This window comes from Gorilla gorilla, chromosome 21 (genome assembly GCF_029281585.2).
Source record: "Gorilla gorilla gorilla isolate KB3781 chromosome 21, NHGRI_mGorGor1-v2.1_pri, whole genome shotgun sequence".
Classification (NCBI taxonomy): Eukaryota; Metazoa; Chordata; class Mammalia; order Primates; family Hominidae; genus Gorilla; species Gorilla gorilla.
In genome coordinates, this window is record NC_073245.2 from 48900944 (window position 1) to 48922500 (window position 21557).

At 43.2% G+C, this 21557-nt stretch overlaps 1 protein-coding gene across 7 annotated transcripts in view; it reads right to left on the minus strand.

Annotated features, from left to right (window-relative positions):
* Window positions 1-21557, minus strand: part of NDRG3 (NDRG family member 3) — a 94505-nt gene that overhangs the window by 37446 nt on the left and 35502 nt on the right. For 3 of the 7 annotated variants that reach the window (XM_031004845.3, XM_031004843.3, XM_031004847.3), the window contains exon 3: window positions 17463-17498. The exons of 2 other annotated variants lie outside the window; for them this stretch is intronic. In XM_031004845.3, the coding sequence (XP_030860705.1) occupies window positions 17463-17498 (36 nt within the window). Of the gene's footprint in view, window positions 1-10901; window positions 11100-17462; window positions 17499-21557 lie in introns of those variants that run through there. 2 more of the 7 variants (XM_055373467.2, XM_055373466.2) reach the window with 2 other exon arrangements.

Here is a 21557-nt window from a genome sequence, read left to right on the forward strand (position 1 = left end):
CTGGTGACAGAGCAAGACTTCGTCTCAAAAAATAAAATAAAATAAAATAAATGCACACCAGAGAGATGCTAGAGAATACATAATATTCCTACTTTCCAATTCTTCCAGAAAAATACATAGGGAGCAAAACACACCTTGTTATCTCCAAAGCTCACTTACGAGCCCAGGGATCTGTTGAGAATACATTTGCAATTGGCTATGGAAAGGAAATCAGCAAATTGGGTAAGGAACCAGGTAAGACTTGTGGGGAAAAAAGGAAATGGAAGATAAGAAGAAGTTGCTGGGTAAAAAATCAGAGGTTTTGGAGCTTCTGAACACATGTTCAGATAATTTATAATTAATTTCAGTAGATAATTTCACCAGACACCTATGGGTGTATCTGCCTAGGATCCCTTCTTTCCTGGGAGCTGTCCTTCTGTGTCATCCACACGTTACAGGGGTGGATCTTGGCTACCATGTTTGTGGAACATAAACTTACGGCCATAGCTTACTGGAGTCAGGGAGGCATCTGGCCCAGGCTGGGTCAGCACCTTTCCCTTGGAACTAAGAGATTTTTTTTTTTTTGAGACAGAGTCTCGCTCTGTCACCAGGCTGGAGTGCAGTGGCGCGATCTCGGCTCACTGCAAGCTCCGCCTCCTGGGTTCACGCCATTCTCCTGGCTCAGCCTCCCAAGCAGCTGGGACTACAGGTGCCTGCCACCACGCCCAGCTAATTTTTTGTATTTTTAGTAGAGATGGGGTTTCACTGTGTTAGCCAGGATGGTCTCGATCTCCTGACCTCATGATCCACCCACCTCCGCCTCCCAAAGTGCTGAGATTACAGACGTGAGCCACCGCGCCCGGCCTGTAATTGGAACTAAGAGATTCTAACTTCAGCTTGGCTCTCCTCTTCAAAAGAGGAATCAACTTGGGAGATTTTAGTAGGCATTTCCACTACTCTAATTTCTGGTGCTAGCTGTGTATACTTGTAAGTTGTAAGACATCTCTGGATTGCCTATGGTTTAAGCTATATTGGGTGAGTTTGTACCCTCTACTCCTAAAAGATCTTAACCAAGCCAATAAGTTAAAGATGTAGCCAGAGCAAAGCTCAGGAACTGAATAAAGCAGACAAAAGATGCACCGAGCAAAGCTCAGGAACCGAATAAAGCAGACAAAAGATGCACCGAGCAAAGCTCAGGAACTGAATAAAGCAGACAAAAGATGCACCGAGCAAAGCTCAGGAAGTGAATAAAGCAGACGAAAGATGCACCGAGCAAACCTCAGGAACTGAATAAAGAAGACGAAAGATGCACCGAGCAAAGCTCAGGAACTGAATAAAGCAGACAAAAGATGCACCGGGCAAAGCTCAGGAACTGAATAAAGCAGACAAAAGATGCACCGAGCAAAGCTCAGGAACTGAATAAAGCAGACAAAAGATGCACCGAGCTGCTGAGAGTAGATGCCGCACTAAGAGTGGTCGGGTGGAAAAAAAAGGGGACTACTGAAAAGTTAACTGAGATTTATTCTAGTCGTGCTCAAGTTTTATATTTCTCAAAAATAAAAAAATTACCATTCCTAGCCTAGCGAATTTCTGTTGATGAAGCCTGTATCTATCTCACAAAGCCTTACATTAGGTAAGACAAGATTAACTCTGTCAATGAGAATCCCAAAAAAGGCAAAAGGCTTCCAGTTTAATTTCCTATCTAATAATGAACCTCATCAGAGCTTTGGTTTCTTCTCTAATCTGGGCCCCAGAAGACAATCTTAAGCTAATTGGACATCAGTATATCTCAAATTACAGGCCCTAGGCTGGAGCCGATAGCCATCCCTATCAAATCAAACCATGTGTGACTCAATATTTCTGTTATTTTCTATTACTACTACCTCCTAGACAAGTCTATTCAAAGCCTTGAAAAATGAACGTTAAGAAATGAAGACTAGAATCAGGTACTGTGAACTGGCTATGAAATAAAGTATAGGCCAGGCGCGGTGGCTCATGCCTGTAATCCCAGCACTTTGGGAGGCCAAGGTGGGCAGATCATCTGATGTCAGGAGTTCAGGACTAGCCTGTCTAGCATGGTGAAACTCTGTCTCTACAAAAATATAAAAATTAGCCAGGCATGAGGGCAGGTGCCTGTAATCCCAGCTACTTGGGAGGGTGAGGCAGAAGAATCGCTTGAACCCGGGAGGCAGAGGTTGCAGTGAGCCAAAATTGTGACACCACTGCACTCCAGCCTGGGTGACAAAGTAAGACTCTGTCTCAAAAAAATATAATAAATAAAGCATAAGGTTTGGATAGGAGGAAGATAAAGAAATAACTTCCTATTTCTGTATTTCTCTTACAGTAATGTCAGACTGATTAAAGGACTCACTTCCCGACCCTGGTTCATTCATTAAACATCTATTTATTGAATGCCACTCCATGCCAGACCCTGGTCTGAGTTGTGGGGATAAAACAGTAAACCTGAGAAATATGATCCCAGTCTTCACAGAGATTATGTTCTAGATAGGGAGGCACACAATAAACACAGAAACAAATCCACCTGTAATAATAGCTTGTGATAGGTGCTATAAAAGAAACAAATAGGGTGCTACGATAGAAAAGGAAAATGGAAATTAAATTCAATAAAATACTATTTCATACATATCAGAATGGCAAAAATGTAAAGTCAGATAATGCTAAGTGGTGGCCAGGATGCAGAGAAATAACTAAGAACCAACACATACTGTTTTTTTCATTTTGTTTTGTTTTTGAGACGGAGTCTTACTCTATCGCCCGCCCAGGCTGGAGTGCAGTGGCACGATCTCAGCTCACTGCAACCTTCACTTCCCAGGTTCAAGCAATTCTCCTGCCTCAGTCTCCCAAGTAGCTGGGACTACAGGTGTGCACCACCAAGCCCCACTAATTTTTGTATTTTTAGTAGAGATGGGGTTTCACCATGTTGTCCAGGCTGGTCTCGAACTCCTGACTTCAAGTGATCCACCTGCCTCGGCCTCCCAAAGTGCTGGGATTACAGGCATGAGCCACCGTGCCCCACAAGAATCAACATATACTGTTGGTAAGGCATATAAACTGGAACAACTACCAGGAGAATACTTTGGTAATTTCTACTAAAGTTAAGAGGTGTCTACCCTACAGCAATTTTACCCTACAGCAATTTTACATATAGATATAATCTAAGGCTGGGGCCTTAGATTTCTGGTGCTAGCTGTATGTATTTGTAAATTCTGAGACATCCCTGGATTGCCTCTGGTTTAAGCTATATTGGATGGGTTTGCACCTTATACCCCTAAAGGATCTTAACCAAGGCAGTGGTGGTGGCTCATGCCAGTAATCCCAGAACTTTGGGAGGCTGAGGTGAGAGGATCGCTTGAGCCTAGGAGTTTGAGACCAGCCCTGGCAACATAGCAAGACTGCATATCTACAAAAAAATAAAAACATTAGCCAGGTGTGATGGCATGTGCCAGTAATCCCAACTATTCGGGAGGCTGAGGCAGGAGAATGGCTTGAGCCCAGGAGGTCAAGGCTGTAGTTAGCTATGATCACAATACTGTACTCCAGCCGGGGTGACAGCAAGACCTTGTCTCAAAAAAAAAAAAAAAATATATATATATATATATATACATATATATACATACACACACATATATATATGTGTATATATATATGTATATATATATTCTAAATAAACTATCAAACATGGTCATATACACAAAAGGACATGTGCAGAGATGTACGGGTGACCCTCAAACAACACAAGGGTTAGTGGTGCCAACCCACTGTGTAGTCAAAAATCCACATATAACTTTTGATGCCCCCAAAACTTAACTACTAACAACCTACTATTGACCAGAAGCCTTACTGATAACATAAATAGCTAACTAACACATATTTTGTATGTTATATTATAAACTGCAGGGGTCCCCAACACCTGGGCCACAGACTGGTACCAGTCTGTGCCCTCTCAGGAACCGAGCCACACAGGAGGAGGTGAGTGGCAGGTAAGAGCAAAGCTTCATCTGTCTTAAGAGCCACTCCCCATTGCACTGCCTGAGCTCCACCTCCTGTCAGATCAGCAGTGACATCAGATTCTCATAGGAGCATGAACCCTATTGTGAACTAAGCATGCAAGGGATCTAGGTTTGTGCTCCTTATGAGAATCTAATGCCTGATGATCTAACACTGTCTCCCATCACCCCCACATGGGACCATCTAGTTGCAGGAAAATAAGCTCAGGGCTCCAACGGATTCTACATTATGGTGAGTTGCACAATTATTTCATTATATATTACAATGTAATAATAGAAAGTGCACAATAAATGTAATGTGCTTGAATCATCCCAAAACCATCCCAAATACATGGAAAAATTGTCTTCCACAAAACCAATCACTGGTGCCAGAAAGGTCAAGGACCACTGATATACTGTATTCTTACAATAAAGTAAGCTAAAGAAAAGAAAATGTTAAGAAATTCATAAGGCAGAGAAAATATATTTACTATTCATTAAGTGGAAGTGGATCATCATAAAGGTCTTCATCCTTGTTATCTTGTTGAGTAGGCTGAGGACGAGGAGGAACAGGAGGGGTTGGTCTTGCCATCTCAAGGGTGGCAAAGAAGGAAGAGGTGGAGGAGGTGAAAGGGGAGGCAGGGGAGGCAGGCACACTTGACGTAACTTTACAGAAATACATGGTAATTTGTCTGACTTTTTATGCTCTCATTTTTCTAAAAATGTTTCTATACAGTACCAATCCTTCTTCCACTGTTTACTTTAGTTAAAGTGTGCGTATCACAGAATAGTTCCTGACAAAAAAGAAGTGAAAAACAGTCTTGAATAACTGGAACCCTTCTGCCAGGCTGTCTAATGTCAATTTGTTTTCTGGCACTGCTTCTTCTACATATTCCTCATTGCCTGGCACTGGTTCAGAAGCATTCATCTCCATCGAGTTGTCTTCTGCTAATTACTCTGGTGTGGTGTCTACTAGTTCTTAAATTTCTCCAAAATCCATACCTTGAAACCCTTCATCCTATGACCCACCTTTTTTTGGTCATATTCATAATCTCTGTAATGATCCTTGATTGGCTCTGTTGTAAATCCTGTGAAGTCATATACAACATCTCTACACAGTTTTCTCCAGCAGAAATTTGTTGTTTTCAGCTTCATGGCTTTCAAGGTCTTTTATTTTTTTTATTTATTTATTTTTTGAGACAGGGTCTCATTCTGTCACCCAGGCTGGAGTACAGTAGCGTGATCTCAACTCACTGCATTCTCCACCTCTCAGGCTCAAGCGATTCTCCCACCTCAGCCTCTCAAGTAGCTGGGACCATAGATGCATGCCACCATGCTTGGCTAATTTTTTTTTTTTTTTTTTTTTTTTTTGAGACGGAGTCTTGCTTTGTCGCCCAGGCTAATTTTTGTACTGTTTGTAGCATTGAGGTTTCACCATATTGCCCAGTGTTGAGGGAAGTCAGGGACCCCAATGGAGGGACCTGCTGAAGCCATGACAGAAGAACATAAATTGTGAAGATTTCATGGACATTTGTTAGTTCTCCAAATTAATACTTTTATAATTTCTTATGCCAGTCTTTACTGCAATCTCTGAACATAAATTGTGAAGATTTAATGGACATTTATCACTTCCCCAATCAATACTCATAATTTCCTATGCCTGTCCTTACTTTAATCTCTTAATGCCGTCATCTTCGTAAGCTGAGGATGTATGTTGCCTCAGGACCCTGTGATGATTGCATTAGCTGCACAAACTGTTCGTAAAGCATGTGTGTTTGAACAATATGAAATCTGGGCACCTTGAAAAAAGAACAGGATAACAGTGATGTTCAAGGGAACAAGGGAGATAACCATTAGGTATGACTGCCTGGGAGCTGGGCAGGACGGAGCCATATTTCTCTCATTGCCAAAAATAGGTAAGAGAAATATCGCTGAATTCTTTCCCCAGTAAGGAATATTAATAATTAACAGCCCTGGGAAAAGAACGCATTCCCGGGGGACGGGGGTGGGGGGTACTCTAAAATGGCCACTGTGGGAGTGTCTGTCTGCCTTATGCAGTTGTAGATAGGGGTGAAACACGTCCTGGTCTCCTGCAGCGCCCCCAGGCTTGCTAGGATTAGGAAATTCCAGCCTGGCAAATTCTAGTCAGACCAGTTCTCTGCTCTTGAACCCTGTTAAGATGTTTATCAATGACAATGCACGCACAGTGGGACATGAAACTTCACCAGCAATTCTAGTTTCGCCCTGGCCTTGTGACCTTGCCCTACCCTTGTGACCTTGCCCTACCCATCTGCCTTGCGATATTTTATTGCCCTTGAAGCATGTGATCTCTGTGACCCACACCCTATTCGTATACTCCTTCCCCTTTGAAAATCGCTAATAAAAACTTGCTGGTTTTACGGCTCAGGGGGCATCATGGAACCTGCCGACATGTGATGTCTCCCCCGGACACCCAGCTTTAAAATTTATCTCTTTTGTACTCTTTCCCTTTATTTCTCAGACTGGCCAACACTTAGGGAAAACAGAAAAGAACCTACATTGAAATACTGGGGGATTCCCCCAATAGCCCAGGCTGGCCTTCAACTTTGTTTTTTTTTTGAGATGGAGTTTCACTCTTGCTGCCCAGGCTGGAATGCAGTGGTGTGATCTCGGCTCACTGCAACCTCTGCCTCCCCAGTTCAAGTGATTCTCCTGCCTCAGCCTCCCAAGTAGCTGGGATTACAGGCGTGCATCCCCACACCTGGCTAATTTTGTATTTTTAATAGAGATGGAGTTTCACCATGTTGGTTGGGCTGGTCTCAAACTCCGACCTCAGGTGATCCACCCACCTTGGCCTCCCAAAGTGCTGGGATTACAGGCGTGAGCCACTGTGCCTGGCTAGCCTTGAACTTCTAAGCTCAAGCAATCTGCTTGCCTTGGCCTCCCAAAGTGCTGGGATTGCAAGTGTGAGCCACCACGCGTGGCCTCTGGCTTTTTCTTTCTTTTTTTCTTTTTTTGAGATGGAGTCTTGTTCTGTCGCCAGGCTGGAGTGCAGTGGCACAATCTCAGCTCACTGAAATCTCCGCCTCCCGGGTTCAAGCGATTCCCCTGCCTCAGCCTCCCAAGTAGCTGGACTACAGGCGCGCACCACCATGCCTAGCTAATTTTTTGTATTTTAGTAGAGACGGGGTTTCACCATGTTGGCCAGGATGGTCTCGATCCCCTGACCTCGTGATCCGCCCACCTCGGCCTTCCAAAGTGCTGGGATTACAGGCGTGAGCCACCGCGCCCGGCTGCCTCTGGCCTTTTCTATAACAACAATGGTATCTTCAATGATGTAATCCTTCCAGACTTGTATGATGTTCCATCTATTGGGATTCTCTTCCACAGCACTGACAATCTGTTCCATAAAGTACCATGTATAATGAACCTTAAAGGTCCTTATGACCCCCTGATCTAGAGGCAGAATCAGAAATACTGTGTTTGAGGGCAAGTAGACCACTTAGACACCTTCAGTATTTAACTCAATACTGAAGTTCTGGGGTTCTGGGTGGCCAGGGGCATTGTCCATATCAAAAGAACTTTGAAAGGCAGTCTCTCACAGGCAAGGTATTTTGTGACTTCAGGGACAAAGCGTAGATGGAACCAATCCAGAAAAAGTGTTCTCATTATCTAGGCCTTCTTGCTGTACAATCAAAACACTGGCAGCTGGTGTTTTTCATTTCCTTTCAAAGCTTAGGGGTTTGCAACTTTAAAGATAGGGCAGTCCTGATCAGAAACCTGGCCGCATTTACACAAAACAGAGTTAGCCCATCCCTTCCTGCCTTAAATTCTGGTACTCATTTCTCTTCCTTACTAATATGTCCTTTGTGGCAGGTTTTGTTTTTTTTTCCCCCTAGAATAGGGCACTTTTGTCTGCATTAAAACCTGTTCAGGGCCGGGCGCAGTGGCTCACACCTGTAATCCCAGTACTTTGGGAGGCTGAGGCTGGTGGATCACCTGAGGTCAGGAGTTTGAGACCAGCCTGGCCAGTATGGCGAAACCCCATCTCTACTAAAAAATACAAAAATTAGCCAGGCGTGGTGGCGAGCGCCTATAATCCCAGCTACTCGGGAGGTTGAGGCAGGAGAATCGCTTGCACCTGGGAGGCGGATGTTGCAGTGGGCCAAGACCGTGCCATCGCACTCCAGCCTGGGCAACAAAAGCGAAACTCTGTCTCAAAAAAAAAAGATTTAATACTGCATCTTTACATTTGTTTACATTTTTCTCAACCATGAATGGTGCCATGTATGATCTATAAGTGTGTGCATAAGTTTTAACTTTTTGTAATAGATTTGTGTATATTTTATGTTAGTAAATGATAAAATAGACTAATGTCTACATATAGTTTATACAATCATGACATACCTAACTTTTTCTGAATGTTTCCAATAGTTCTAGTTTACATAATTTGCGAGTTTTTTTCTTTTTCTTTTTTTTTTTTTTTTTGAGACAGAGTCTTGCTCTGTCACCCAGGCTGGAATGCAGTGGCCCGATCTCGGCTCACTGCAACTTCCACTTCCCGAGTTCCAGTGATTTTCCTGCCTTGGCCTCCTGAGTAGCTGGGACTACAGGCACACGCCACCACACCAGGCTGATTTTTTGTATTTTTAGTAGAGATACGGTTTCAACATGTTGGCCAGGCTGGTCTCAAACTCCTGAACTCAGGTGATCTGGCTGCCTTGGCCTCCCAAAGTGCTGGGATTATAGGCATGAGCCATCCTGCCCCGCTGTGGGTTTTTTCAAATTGCTACAAATCTCCAAAAGCTTTTTGACTGTGTGTGGTGGCTCATGCCTGTAATCCTGGCACTTTGGGAGGCTGGGGTAGGAGGACTGCTCGAGCCCAGGAGTTTGAGACCAGCCTGGGCAACATGGTGAGACCCTGTCTCTACAAAAAATTTTTTAAAAATAGCCAGGCCTGGTGGTGCATGCCTGTGGTCCCAGTTACTCGGAGGCTGAGGTAGGAAAATCACTTGAGCTACAGTGAGCCATGTTCTTGCCACTGCACTCCAGCCTGGGTGACAGAGCAAGACCCTTTCTCAAAAAAAAAAAAAAAAAATCCAATTTATGTATTGAAAAAAAAGCCATGTATAAGTGGACCTATACAATTCAAACCTGTGTTGTTCAAGGATGTAAACATCACAACCTTCTCTATAATGTCAAAAAAATTGGAAACAGCCCAAATATTCATCAATAGGGAAATTAATAAATGAATTATGATTTATTCATATAATGACATACAGATAAAAATGAACTAGAATTATTAGCATTAATACACACAGAAAATCTTCAAAAAAAAGTAAAAGAGCAAGAAGCAAAAGGATATATATTAAAAATATACCACTTATGCCAATATTTTAAAAAGCAACACTATAGATTCTGTTTATTTATATATATGTATACATACATATATGTACACATATATATTTAGAGACAGGATCTCATTCTAGTGCCCAGGCTAGAGTGCAGTGATGTGATCCTAGCTCACTGCAGCATAGAACTCCTGGGCTCAAGCAATCCTCTCACCTCAGCCTCCCAAGTAGCTAGGACTACAGGCGCATACTGCTACACCTGGCTAATTTTTATTTTTTAGATTTCTTGGAGAGATGGGGTCTCCATATTTGCCCAGGCTGGTCTTGAATTCCTGGCCTCAAGTGATTGTCCCAAATCAGCCACCCAAAGCGCTATTACAGGCATGAGCCAGCACAGCCAGCCTATAACTAAAGTATAAAAACTTGGAGGAGAAACAAGGTACACTAACTTTAGAACTTTGTTTCTTTCTGGGAATGGATAAATTATTAAAGAGAACTAAAGGAGGTTTCAATATCTCTCATGTTTTGTTTCTTGAGAGATATAAAGAATAAAGCAGGGGAGGCAGCAAGAAAAAGGGACAGAAGGAGAAAGTGTCTGCCATATGGAGTGACACTACAGGCAAATCTAAGTTAAAGAGAGCGTCCGACAACTTGTCACCTTGACAATCTGGTTGCTGGAACCTGTCTTCTGCCAAACTCAAACCTTCCGTAGGGTCCTGCTTAAAGATTCCAGTTTGGCCACTGCTGAGAATTGAGGGAAACACCAGTTTATACTCTGGCTCTACGCATAGCAGAACCTTGCCAAGGCCCGGTAACTGATGGTAACTGGTGGTGGTGGTGGTGGTAGGGGGTGTGTGTGTGTGTGTGTGGGTACACACAGGAGGTGGATGGGGATGAGACAGTGAGCTGCCAGGGAAGGTCAGGAGAAGGATGGTAAAAAGGGAGATATAACAGGTGGGGGTAAAAGACAATACTTTAAAAGTAGATGAGGGAGGCTGGGCACGGTGGCTCACATTTGTAAAATCCCAGCACTTTAGGAGGCTGAGGCAGGCGGATCACGAGGTCAGGAATTCAAGACCAGCCTGACCAACATAGTGAAACCCGTCTCTACTAAAAATACAAAAATTAGCCAGGTGTGGAGGCATGCGCCTGTAATCCCAGCTACACAGGAGGGAGGAGAATTGCTTGAACCCAGGAGGCAGAGGTTTCAGTGAGCCGAGATCACGCCACTGCACTCCAGCCTGGGTGACAGAGTGACATTCAGTCTCAAAAAAAAAAAAAAAAAGTAGATGAAGGAATAGGGCAAAGTTACTACTTCGTTGCCATTTCATAATCTGGATGATATTCAAAAGTAAAATTGGCTCCTTACAAAATTTCAACTTTTTAGGGATATCTCAGCCCCTACCATGCCATAATATGCCCTCAAGTCATGTAACAACAAAAGTATCCAAGAGTCCTAGGCCCTGATCATTGCCCTATTTGGAGCAGCCCCTAGTTGTCAATGTCTCAAAGTTCTTCATTTTCAAAGTATGTGAATGTAAATATGCTTAGCAGAATAAAAAACAAAAAGAAAGGAAGCACTCACCTCCATGGTGATTGGCATGCATATTTTTCGTGACCTTGTGAATGAACAGCTTGAAAAAAACTCCATCTGAAGATGAATGTGCAGAGACCCTGGCTAAGGAGCTGATTCAGTTGTCAGGCCACTGCAGGGAGTAACGTGCTGTTGCTACCTTTTTGTCTTAGTCAATTATCATCTGTTTTACAGGCTCTCTATCCAGTTATCTCATCTCCCACCCCAGCATTCTAGAGTGTGACTACACAATGAGCCTGTGCTCAAAGAGCACAGTCTAAGGGAGCATCTGATAGGCTCTGGTCATAGATCTCTCCCATCTCTCCCAGCAGTTTCTTTGCTTTTCCTTTTCTTTCTTCTTTTTTTTTGAGACAGGGTCTCGTCGTTGTCTCCTAGGCTGGAGTCCAGTGGTGTGATCATAGCTCACGGTAATCTTGAACTCCTGGGCTCAAATGATCCTCCTACCTCAGCCCCCCAAGTAGCTTGGAGCACACATGCTTGCCATCATACCCAGCTAATTTTTAAATTTTTTGCAGAGATGGGGTCTCCCTATATTGCCCAAGCTGATCTCAAACTCCTGGGCTCAAGTGATCTTCCTGCCACAGCCTCCCAAAGTGCTGGGAATATAGGCATGAGCCACCATTCCCCAGGTCTCCCAGTACTTACTGATTATTTATTACCTCCAAGGCTATGCACTTCTTGAACATAATCCCTTTATTCTCCATGTTTATAAAACAACATGAAATCATAAAGGTCCTTGACATACTTCTCTATTCTGGACTGTCTCTCCCACCTAATGAAAGCTGTAGTCTTAAACACAAGGTCTTTTTAAGGTCAGGCAGGATGGCTCAGGTCTGTAATCCTAGCACTCTGGGAAGCCAAGGTGAGAGTATCACTTGAGGCCAGGAGTTCAAGACCAGTCTGAGCAACAGAGCAAGACCCCATCTCTACAAAAAATATATATATTTTCTAATTAGCCAGGCACGGTGGCATGTGCCTGTAGTCCCAGCTACTCAGGAGGCTGAAGTGGGAAGATTGCTTCAGCCCAGGAGTTCGAGGTTACTGTGAGCTATAATCACGTCACTGCACCCCAGCCTGGGTGACAAAGTAAGACCCTGTATCTTTTTTTTTTTTTTTGAGATGGCGTTTCGCTTTTTGCCCAGGCTGGAGTGCAATGGTGCGATCTCAGCCCACCACAACCTCCGCCTCCTGGGTTCAAGCAATTCTCCTGCCTCAGCCTCCTGAGGAGCTGGGATTACAGGCATGCGCCACCATGCCTGGCTAATTTTGTATTTTTTAGTAGAGACAGGGTTACTCCATGTTGGCCAGGCTGGTTTCAAACTCCTGACCTCAGGTGATCCACCTGCCTCGGCCTCCTAAAGTGCTGGGATTACAGGCATGAGCCAGTGCCCAGCTGAGACCCTGAATCTTTAAAAAAAAAAAAAAAAAAAAAAAAAAAAGCCTTTTAAGAATGTAAGAGTTTAAGATATTACCATTATTTAATAACCAACTTTCCCTTTTTTCTTGAGTCCTCTGACTTCAATAAATGTGTTGTTACTGGAATGACACGATCTGACTTGTCCCATATTTCTAAACTTAACTAAATCATGCTAAATCATGATCATTTCATGCCTGTTACTATTTCTTCCTCTTTCTGGCTAGTCTGAACTAGTTTAGTTATATTTGCATGACAACATACTCTAGGAAATGTCAACTTTTTTTTTTGAGACGGAGTCTTGCTCTGTGGCCCAGGCTGGAGTGCAGTGGCGTGATCTTGGCTCACTACAAGCTCCACCTCCTGGGTTCACGCCATTCTCCTGCCTCAGCCTCCCAAGTAGCAGGGACCACGGGCGCCCGCCACTATGCCGGCTAATTTTTTTGTATTTTTAGTAGAGATGGGGTTTCACCGTGTCAGCCAGGATGGTCTTGATCTCCTGACCTCATGATCCGCCCGCCTCTGCCTCCCAAAGTGCTGGGATTACAGGCATGAGCCACCGCGCCCGGCCCCAATATTTTTATTAGTATGAACTGTTATTGTTTCCAATAAGCAGGCTACTGTATGAGGCTTGGGTATAGTTTTTGTTATACAAGATTTTTGTTTGTTTGTTTTTGAGACAGAGTTTCACTCTTGTCACCCAGGCTGCAGTGCAAAGGCTCAATCTCAGCTCACTGCACCCTCTGCCTCCCGGGTTCAAGCCATTCTCCTGCCTCAGCCTCCCAAACAGCTGGGATTACAGGCACCTGCCACCATGCCCAGCTAATTTTTTTTTTTTTTTTTGAGATGGAGTTTCGCTCTTGTTGACCAGGCTGGAGTGCAATGGTGCGATCTCGGCTCACCTCAACCTCCACCTCTCAGGTTCAAGCAATCATCCTGCTTCAGCCTCTCAAGTAGCTGGGATTACAGGCATGCACACGCCCAGCTAATTTTGTATTTTCAGTAGAGACGGGGTTTCTCCATGTTGGTCAGGCTGGTCTTGAACTCCCGACCTCAGGTCATCTGCCCACCTCAGCCTCCCAAAGTGCTGGGATTATAGGTGTGAGCCACCAGGCCTGGCCTAATTTTTGTATTTTTAGTAGAGACAGGGTTTCACCATGTTGGCCAGGGTGGTCTCGAACTCCTGATCTCAAGTGATCTACCCGCAGAATTATAAGCAATCTTTATTTTTATGCTTTTCTAAGTTTTCTAAATTTGTCTCTGATTATACACAAAATAAGTGTTATTTATCTAAAGCAATATATCATATACACATACAAATTACAGCATCTGTCTCAACGCTGTCTCTAATATACATATACGTATACTACACGTGTATATATGTATATCATATACATGTATATTAGAGAGTGTTGGGACAGATGCTATAGTTACCTGTAATATATCTATATAGTTTACATGTATGTGTGTGGGTATATATACCCACACCCACATATATATATACATATATACTCAACATAGTGAGACCCTCGTCTCTAAATATATATATATGTAATATCCTATCCATCTATCTATCTATCTGTCTGTCTATCTATCTATCTATCTATCTATCTATCTATCTATCTATATGTGTGTGTGTGTGTGTGTAATATATAGAGAGAAAGACTGGGGTCTCACTATGTTGCCTAGGCTGGTCTCAAACTCCTGGGCTCAAGCAATCTGCTTGCCTCAGCCTCCCAAAGTGCTGGGACTACAGGCGCATGCCATCATGCCCAGCTAATTTTTTATTTTTTAATTTTTTGTAGAGAAGGAGGTCTCCCTATGTTGCTCAGGCTGGTCTCAAACTCCTGGGCTCACGCAATTCTCTTGCATCAGCCTCCCAAAGCTCTGGGATTACAGGCATGAGCCATAGCACCCAGCCTTTCTGTTTGTATCAGAACAGAACTAAAAGTTCTATTTCACAAGACCGGAACATGTTATTATTTTAAAGCTTTACCCAAAGTATCAAGAATTTTTGCCAGACTATTTTTAAGCCTTAATATTAAAAAAGATTCATAATTATATTTCTAAAACTCAATTTCATATCTACAATTATATATATGTATGGAAAAAAAATCTCAAATGACATATGCCAAAATATTAACACTAGTGAAATAGCAGGTGATTTTTATTTACTTTTTGGTGTTTTCTCATTTATTTTGCAACAAGTATGTAATCTTTTATATTCTAATTTTTTCTCTTTTTTTCCTTTTTTTCTTTGAGATGGAGTCTCACTCTGTTGCCCAGGCTGGAGTGCAGTGACAGGATCTCAGCTCACTGCAGCCTCCGCCTTCTGGATTCAAGCAATTCTCCTGCCTCAGCCTCCTGAGTAGCTTGGATTACAGATGCAAACCACCATGCCTGGCTAATTTTTGTATTTCTAGTAGAGACGGGGTTTCACTATGTTGGCCAGGCTGGTCTCGAACTCCTGACCTTGTGAACTCCTAACCTCAGCCTCCCAAAGTGCTGGGATTACAGGGGTTAGCCACCACACCCCACTATATTCTAATTTTCTTACTTCGGAGGAGGTGCTGAATTTGATGAAAATTAATACTTCTACACTTTGGGGCACATATGTATACATGTATACATATACTATTTCTGGAGTTCCTCACCTTGAATTTTACTGTCACCCTCTCTCTAATGTTTTCCTTCTTGGTAAATTATATCAAATATTAACAGTAATCAAGCTCTACTGGTTCAACCTAGGATCCAAACCGTAACTGAAGTTAGATCAAATTAAAAACAATCCAACCCAAACTTGACTGTCACTATTTATTAAAAAATAACGTAACTTATTGTTTTAGAGGAAAGGAGCCATTGCCTACAGTGAATGACTGTATCAGCACTAGGCTGATTATGTTCTATATACAAAGTACCAAATAGTTATTACAAACGTGTTTGGAACTGAGATTCAGAAATCTGTAACTGTACTATGAGCCTGACCCTTCCAAGGTGAGTCTCATCTGTTCTTCCAAGGAACCTCAGCTTTAAGGACAATTAATTCCTTACATTTCATTTCCCCTCTGGACATGTCCAGGTTGGAAAGAATGGGCAACGGATTCAGGAAGAATGGGGTTTTTCAATCCCAACCACTCAATGGCAAGTTATAAAACTTAATTCTTAATTTCCTGACTATAAAACAGAAACAAGAAAAACCATCTTGGCCAGGTGTGGTGGCTCATGCCTGTAATCCCAGCACTTTGGGAGGCTGAGGTGGGCGAATCATTTGAGGTCAGGGGTTCAAGACCAGCCTGACCAACATGGTGAAACCCCGTCTCTACTAAAAATTAAAAAAAATTAGCCAGGTGTGGTGGCGGGCTCCTGTAATCCCAGCTACTGGGAGGCTGAGTCAGGAGAATCGCTTGAATCCAGGAGGTAGAGGTTGCAGTGAGCCGGTATCACGCCACTGCACTCCAGCCTGGGCGACTGAGCAAGACTCTGTCTCAAAAAAAAAAAAAAAAAAGAAAAGAAAAGAAAAAAAAACCATCTTGTAATATTGCTCTAAGTATTGAAGATACTGTATGTTTAGTAGGTACCCTACAGTAGGTACTCAAATTATTATAACTGGTTTGCTTATAAATAGTTCTTTCTTCTGATGCTAATGCTTAGAGATTCCACTGTACTTAACATAAAACGCATATTTGAAAATAACTATTTGCTGGTGGGTATACAGGTTGGCTGAATACTGGAAGCAAGGACGTTGCCAGCACCCTCCTTTACTGCTAGTACCCTCTGGGTCTACTTCATGTCACTTCTGTTACTGCTATGGCATCTATCCCAAAAGTGCGAGGGTCAGGCTGCCCAGCTTATAAGGTTTCCATTTCCATATACTTATTTCTTACTCCCATGTTTTCTTTTTCTTATTTATTTATTATTATTATTATTTTGAGACAGAGAGTCCCACTCTATTGCCCAGGCTGAAGTGTGGTGGTGTTAGCTCACTGCAACTTCTGCCTCCCAGGTTCAAGCAATTCTCCCACCTCAGCCTCCTGAGTAGCTGGGATTACAGGCACACACCATCACGTCCAGCTAATTTTTGTATTTTTAGTAGAGATGGGGTTTCACCGTGTTGGCCAGGCTGGTCTCGAACACTTGACCTCAGGTGATCTGCCCACCTCAGCCTCCCAAAGTGCTGAGATTACAGGCATGAGCCACTGTGCTCGGCCCTTAGTCCCATTTCTTTCAGGACCAGTCAACAGATAAAAGAGGTAGACGGAGAACTGCTGGTTCATTTTACTGATTTTCAAACTGGCAACAGAGGTGATGCAAAAGCAGACCAGGAAGAACAGTTTCATTTAGAAAACACTAATGAGTCAAGTTGAATTTTGCATTTCCAAACATAAACCCAAGAGAAATCTGCATATTGTATTCATAACAATTTAGGGAAAGATTTCTTTTAGGGAAATATTTTACTGTCAAGAAATCTCTCCTCCATCTGCCCTTCTCCTATCTTCTCTGCGGTAAGGTAGCAACCCTCCATTTGCCACCTATGACAAATGATGTTTCCAATATCACGCGAGGAAAAGAGATCTTAATCACAAAGAAACAGCTCTATTCAGTAACCTACAATCATAAAACAGGTACCTGGCAGGCAATTTCTGAACACAATAGCAAATCAGTTTTTTGTTTTGTTTTGTTTTGTTTTTGAGATGGAGTCTTACTCTATCACCCAGGCTGGAGTGCAGTGGCACGATCTCGGCTCACTGCAACCTCTGCCTCCTGAGTTCAAGTGATTCCCCTGCCTCAGCCTCCTGAGTAGCTGGGATTACAAGCATGCACCACCACGCTTAGCTAATTTTTGTATTTTTAGTAGGATGAGTTTTCACCATGTTGGCCGGTATGGTCTCAAACTCCTGACCTCAAGTGATCTGTCTGCCTCGGCCTCTCAAAGTGCTGGAATTATAGGTATGAGCCCCCATGCCTGTGGCCAACGATTGCAAATCATTTTAAGTGAACTTGATCCAATGACCAAACGAACATTAAGGACTCATTATTAGCTATAATGAGAGATCCACTTCTACAAGACCACCACCACAGGAAAGGAAACACTGCAGAGATCCTGTACAGAGCCTTCTTCTTGCTTGTACAGTCCTTACCTGACAGTCAAAGTCCTGGAAGTTTCTTGTACCATTCTGTCAACAGAAGACAGAAAACACAGTCAGTTTCCCCACATGGTTTCCCCACATGTGCAGCAAATTCAGTTCACAGTGACAGCAGTGCATGTGCAGCCTCTTGGTTGCCATAAAACTGAAATAGTTCTCATCAGAAGGTTTCAGAGGCAGAGTGGGTTATGAACATGTGTTAATAAAGGCCAAATCTTCAGAGGTGAGATTATGCTTTAGTGGGCTTATGAGAAGATAAAGGGAAGGGGCCTAGTTTTCTAGCAAGCTTGTAACTTCTTGCCTTCCTGCCTAAGGAGAGCAGTGAGAATTTGTAGGAAGAGGGTAAAACATGGACCACAGTCTGGAAGCACACCTTGAACACACAAGGGAAGTACCTGGGAGGAAAGGAGTTGGAGACCAAAGCTGAGAAGGGTGAAGGAGAACAGGTGCAAAACCAGGAATTAAAGAAAGGATCAGGAAGAGGACAAAGATACGGATGGATCAGAAATGGAAGCCTTGAAATCTAACAGAGAAGAAAGGCAGTGTTACTGAAGGAGGGAAAGAAAGACAAAACAAGGTTCTTAATACACTGGCCTATCTGTTGCATCCTATGAAATCGCTGATAGGGAAAAAGGACAAGTCATTGAATCATTTAAAAAGTCAAACATAGTCAAAAAATCGACGGAGAATTCACCAAGCTTCTAAAAAGGGATTATATTATAATAATGACTGATTGAGGAAAAAAAAATCAATGGCAATAATTCAGAAGCATTTTTCCAGCATTCCAGATACCAGAACTGCAAGTCATAAGAGTATAAAAAAGGGGCCGAGTGTGGTGGCTCACGCCTGTAATCCCATTATTTTGGGAGGCTGAGGCAGGCAGATCACCTGAGGTCAGGAGTTTGTGGGCAGCCTGGCCAACATGGTGAAACCCAGTCTCTACTAAAAATACAAAAATTAGCCGGGCGTTGTGGTGTGCGCCTGTAATCCCAGCTACTTGGGAGGCCAAGGCAGGAGAATTGCTTGAACCTGGGAGGCGGAGGTTGCAGTGAGCTGAGATCGCACCACTGCACTCCAGCCTGGGCAACAGAGTGAGACTCCATTTCAAAAAAAGGAAAAAAAAAAAGGTAACAAGAGATGTATTTGGGAATAAAAGAAAACTTCTACTTGATTTTTCACAAAGTGTAACCCCCTTCCTGAAAAAAGTCTCCCATTATGCAGAAACTGATTTATCACAACTATTTATTCTGTCTCTACAATGACTTCTAGAAGGTTCCTAACAGCTTCCCAAAAGCTGCCCCTCCAGAGATACTCCAGATATCTGATTCCCCAAAAATACTGAGTAGTCCCATCTCCCTTCAAGATGATCCTCCTAGAAATAGTTCTTCGGGGCCGGGCATGGTGGCTTATGCCTGTAATCCCAGCACTTTGGGAGGCTGAGGCAAGTGGATCACCCAAGGTCAGGAGTTTGAGACCAGCCTGGCCAACATGGTGAAACCTCGTCTCTACTAAAAAACTACAAAAATTAGCCGGGCGTGGAGGCGCCTGTAATCGCAGCTACTTGAGAGGCTGAGGCAAGAGAATCACTTGAACCCAGGAGGCGGAGGTCGCGGTGAGCCGATATTGAGCCATTGCGTGTCAGCCTGGGTGTCAGAGCGAGACTCCGTCTCAAAAAAAAAGAAAAAAAGAAATAGTTCTTTGGGATCCCACCAACTACACTGCTGGCTGGACAAAAGACAGGTTAAAAAGCACCCCCCAAGCCGGGCATGGTGGCTCACGCCTATAATCCCAGCACTGCACTTTGGGAGGCCAAGGCGGGCGGATCACCTGAGGTTGGGAGTATGAGACCAGCCTGACCAACATGGAGAAACCCCATCTCTACTAAAAATACAAAATTAGCCAGGTGTGGTGGTGCATGCCTGTAATCCCAGCTACTCGGGAGGCTGAGGCAGGAGAATTGCTTGAACCAGGGAGGCGGAGGTTGCAGTGAGCTGAGATCATGCCATTGCACTCCAGCCTGGGCAACAAGAGTGAAACTCTGTCTCAAAAAAATTAAAAAATAAGTAAATAACTAAATAAATCACAGCCCAGTGTGGTATAAACACCCAAAGAAACAAACTATCCACTCCATAAGAGGGAATATCTAGAGCTGCACTATCCAGTATGGTAGCCATTAGCCATATGTACAATTTAAGTTTAAATTCAATAAAATAAAATCTCAGTTTCTCAGTTACATTAGCCATATCTCAAGTGCTCATACTCTTGGGCAGTACAGACACAGAACATTTCCATGACTGCAGCAAGTTCTACTGGACAGCACTGATCTGGAAGCCAAAAGCTTCTGAAGGAATAAGGTTATGAAAGAGCAGCCCTTGACTTTCTAAAGGTGGCAGTAAAGTCACAACAGATTACCAATCATAGAGAGACTGCAGATGCCACTAAGAATGGGCAAGAGAATGGTAGAGACAGTAAAGTATTATTCCTAACACGAAACCGAATTCACAAAAAGTCTGATACGGTCACAGTATGGAAAGACAACTAAGATACTGTGCAGATGGGACTGGGCAGAACATTTCCAAGGCATGTTGCTATTGATTAAAAGGAACATAATGTTCCATGGCTCCTACTAGCCCTAAGAAATGTTTGAGGACTTCTTCAGAGAAATCATTGTGTTTAATTTACAGATAGACTATGAGAAGCAAAAGAAAGCGTCCTCTCATGGATTAGGATAGATGGTTTTTGTAGGATATAAATGGCCAGCCAGTGAGTTTCTGGTTCCTGATTCAACTTGTACCTTCCTCCAAATATAGCACAGGGCCTGGTATAAATCAGGTGCTTGACACAGATTTATAAAACAAATAAGCCAATATAAAAAAATTAAATGTTGAGGAAATTCTGTTAAAATTTTGGGTTAAAAAAAAAATACTGCATTCCAGCTTAAGATATGTATGGTTAGTAAGAGGGAAAAGAAAGTAGGATACAAAATAGTCTTTACAGTTTGACCTTGGCTACATTAAAATATGCATTAAAAAAGACTAAAAGGCCGGGCACAGTGGCTTATGCCTATAATCCTATCACTTTGGGAGGCTGAGTCAGGCAGATCACTTGAGCTCAGGAGTTCAAGACCAGCCTAGGCAACATGGCGAAATCCCATCTCTATAAAAAATGCAAAAAAAAAATTAGCTGAGCGTGGTAGTGCATGCTTATAGTCCCAGCTACTTGAGGGGCTGAGGTGGGAGGATCACTTGAGCCCAGGAGGTCGAGGCTGCAGTGAGCTGAGATTGCACCACTGCACTCCAGCCTGGGTGCAAAGTGAGATCCTGTCTCATAAATAAATAAACAAATAAAAGACAAAAACATTAACAATAGCAGCTGCTTCTGCAGAGAGAGGTTATGGGTGATTATAATTTTCTTCATATTATGTACAATGAGCATGTACTTCCCTTTCTGAAATTAGAAAACTAGAAAAAAAGGGTCTAGAAAACCCTAAAAAAATACCCAATTTAGTATTTTGTAATATAAGATTTAAAGGGCCAGGTGCGTTGGCTCATGCCTGTAATCCCAGCACTTTGGGAAGCCGAGGCGGATAGATCATGAGGTCAGGAGTTCAAGATCAGATTGGCCAATATGGTGAAACACTGTCTCTACTAAAAATACAAAAATTAGCTGGGCATGGTGGCACGTGCCTGTAATCCCAGCTACTCGGGAGGCTGAGGCAGGAGAATTGCTTGAACCGGGACCCGGGTGGCAGAGGTTGCAGTGAGCTGAGATCGTGCCACTGCACTCCAGCCTGGGCTACAGAGTGAGACTCCGTCTCAAAAAAAAAAAAAAAAAAAAAAAAAAAATTAGGCATGGTGGAGCGTGCCTGTAATCCCATCTACTTGGGAGGCTGAGGCAGGAGAATCACTTGAACCTGGGAGTCAGAGGTTGCAGTGAGCTTACACGGCGCCACTGCACTCCAGCCTGGGCAACAGAGCAAGACTCCCATCTCAAAAAAATAAATAAATAAGGGCCGGGCGCGGTGGCTCACCCCTATAATCCCAGCACTTTGGGAGGCTGGGGCGGGTGGATCACGAGGTCAAGAGATCG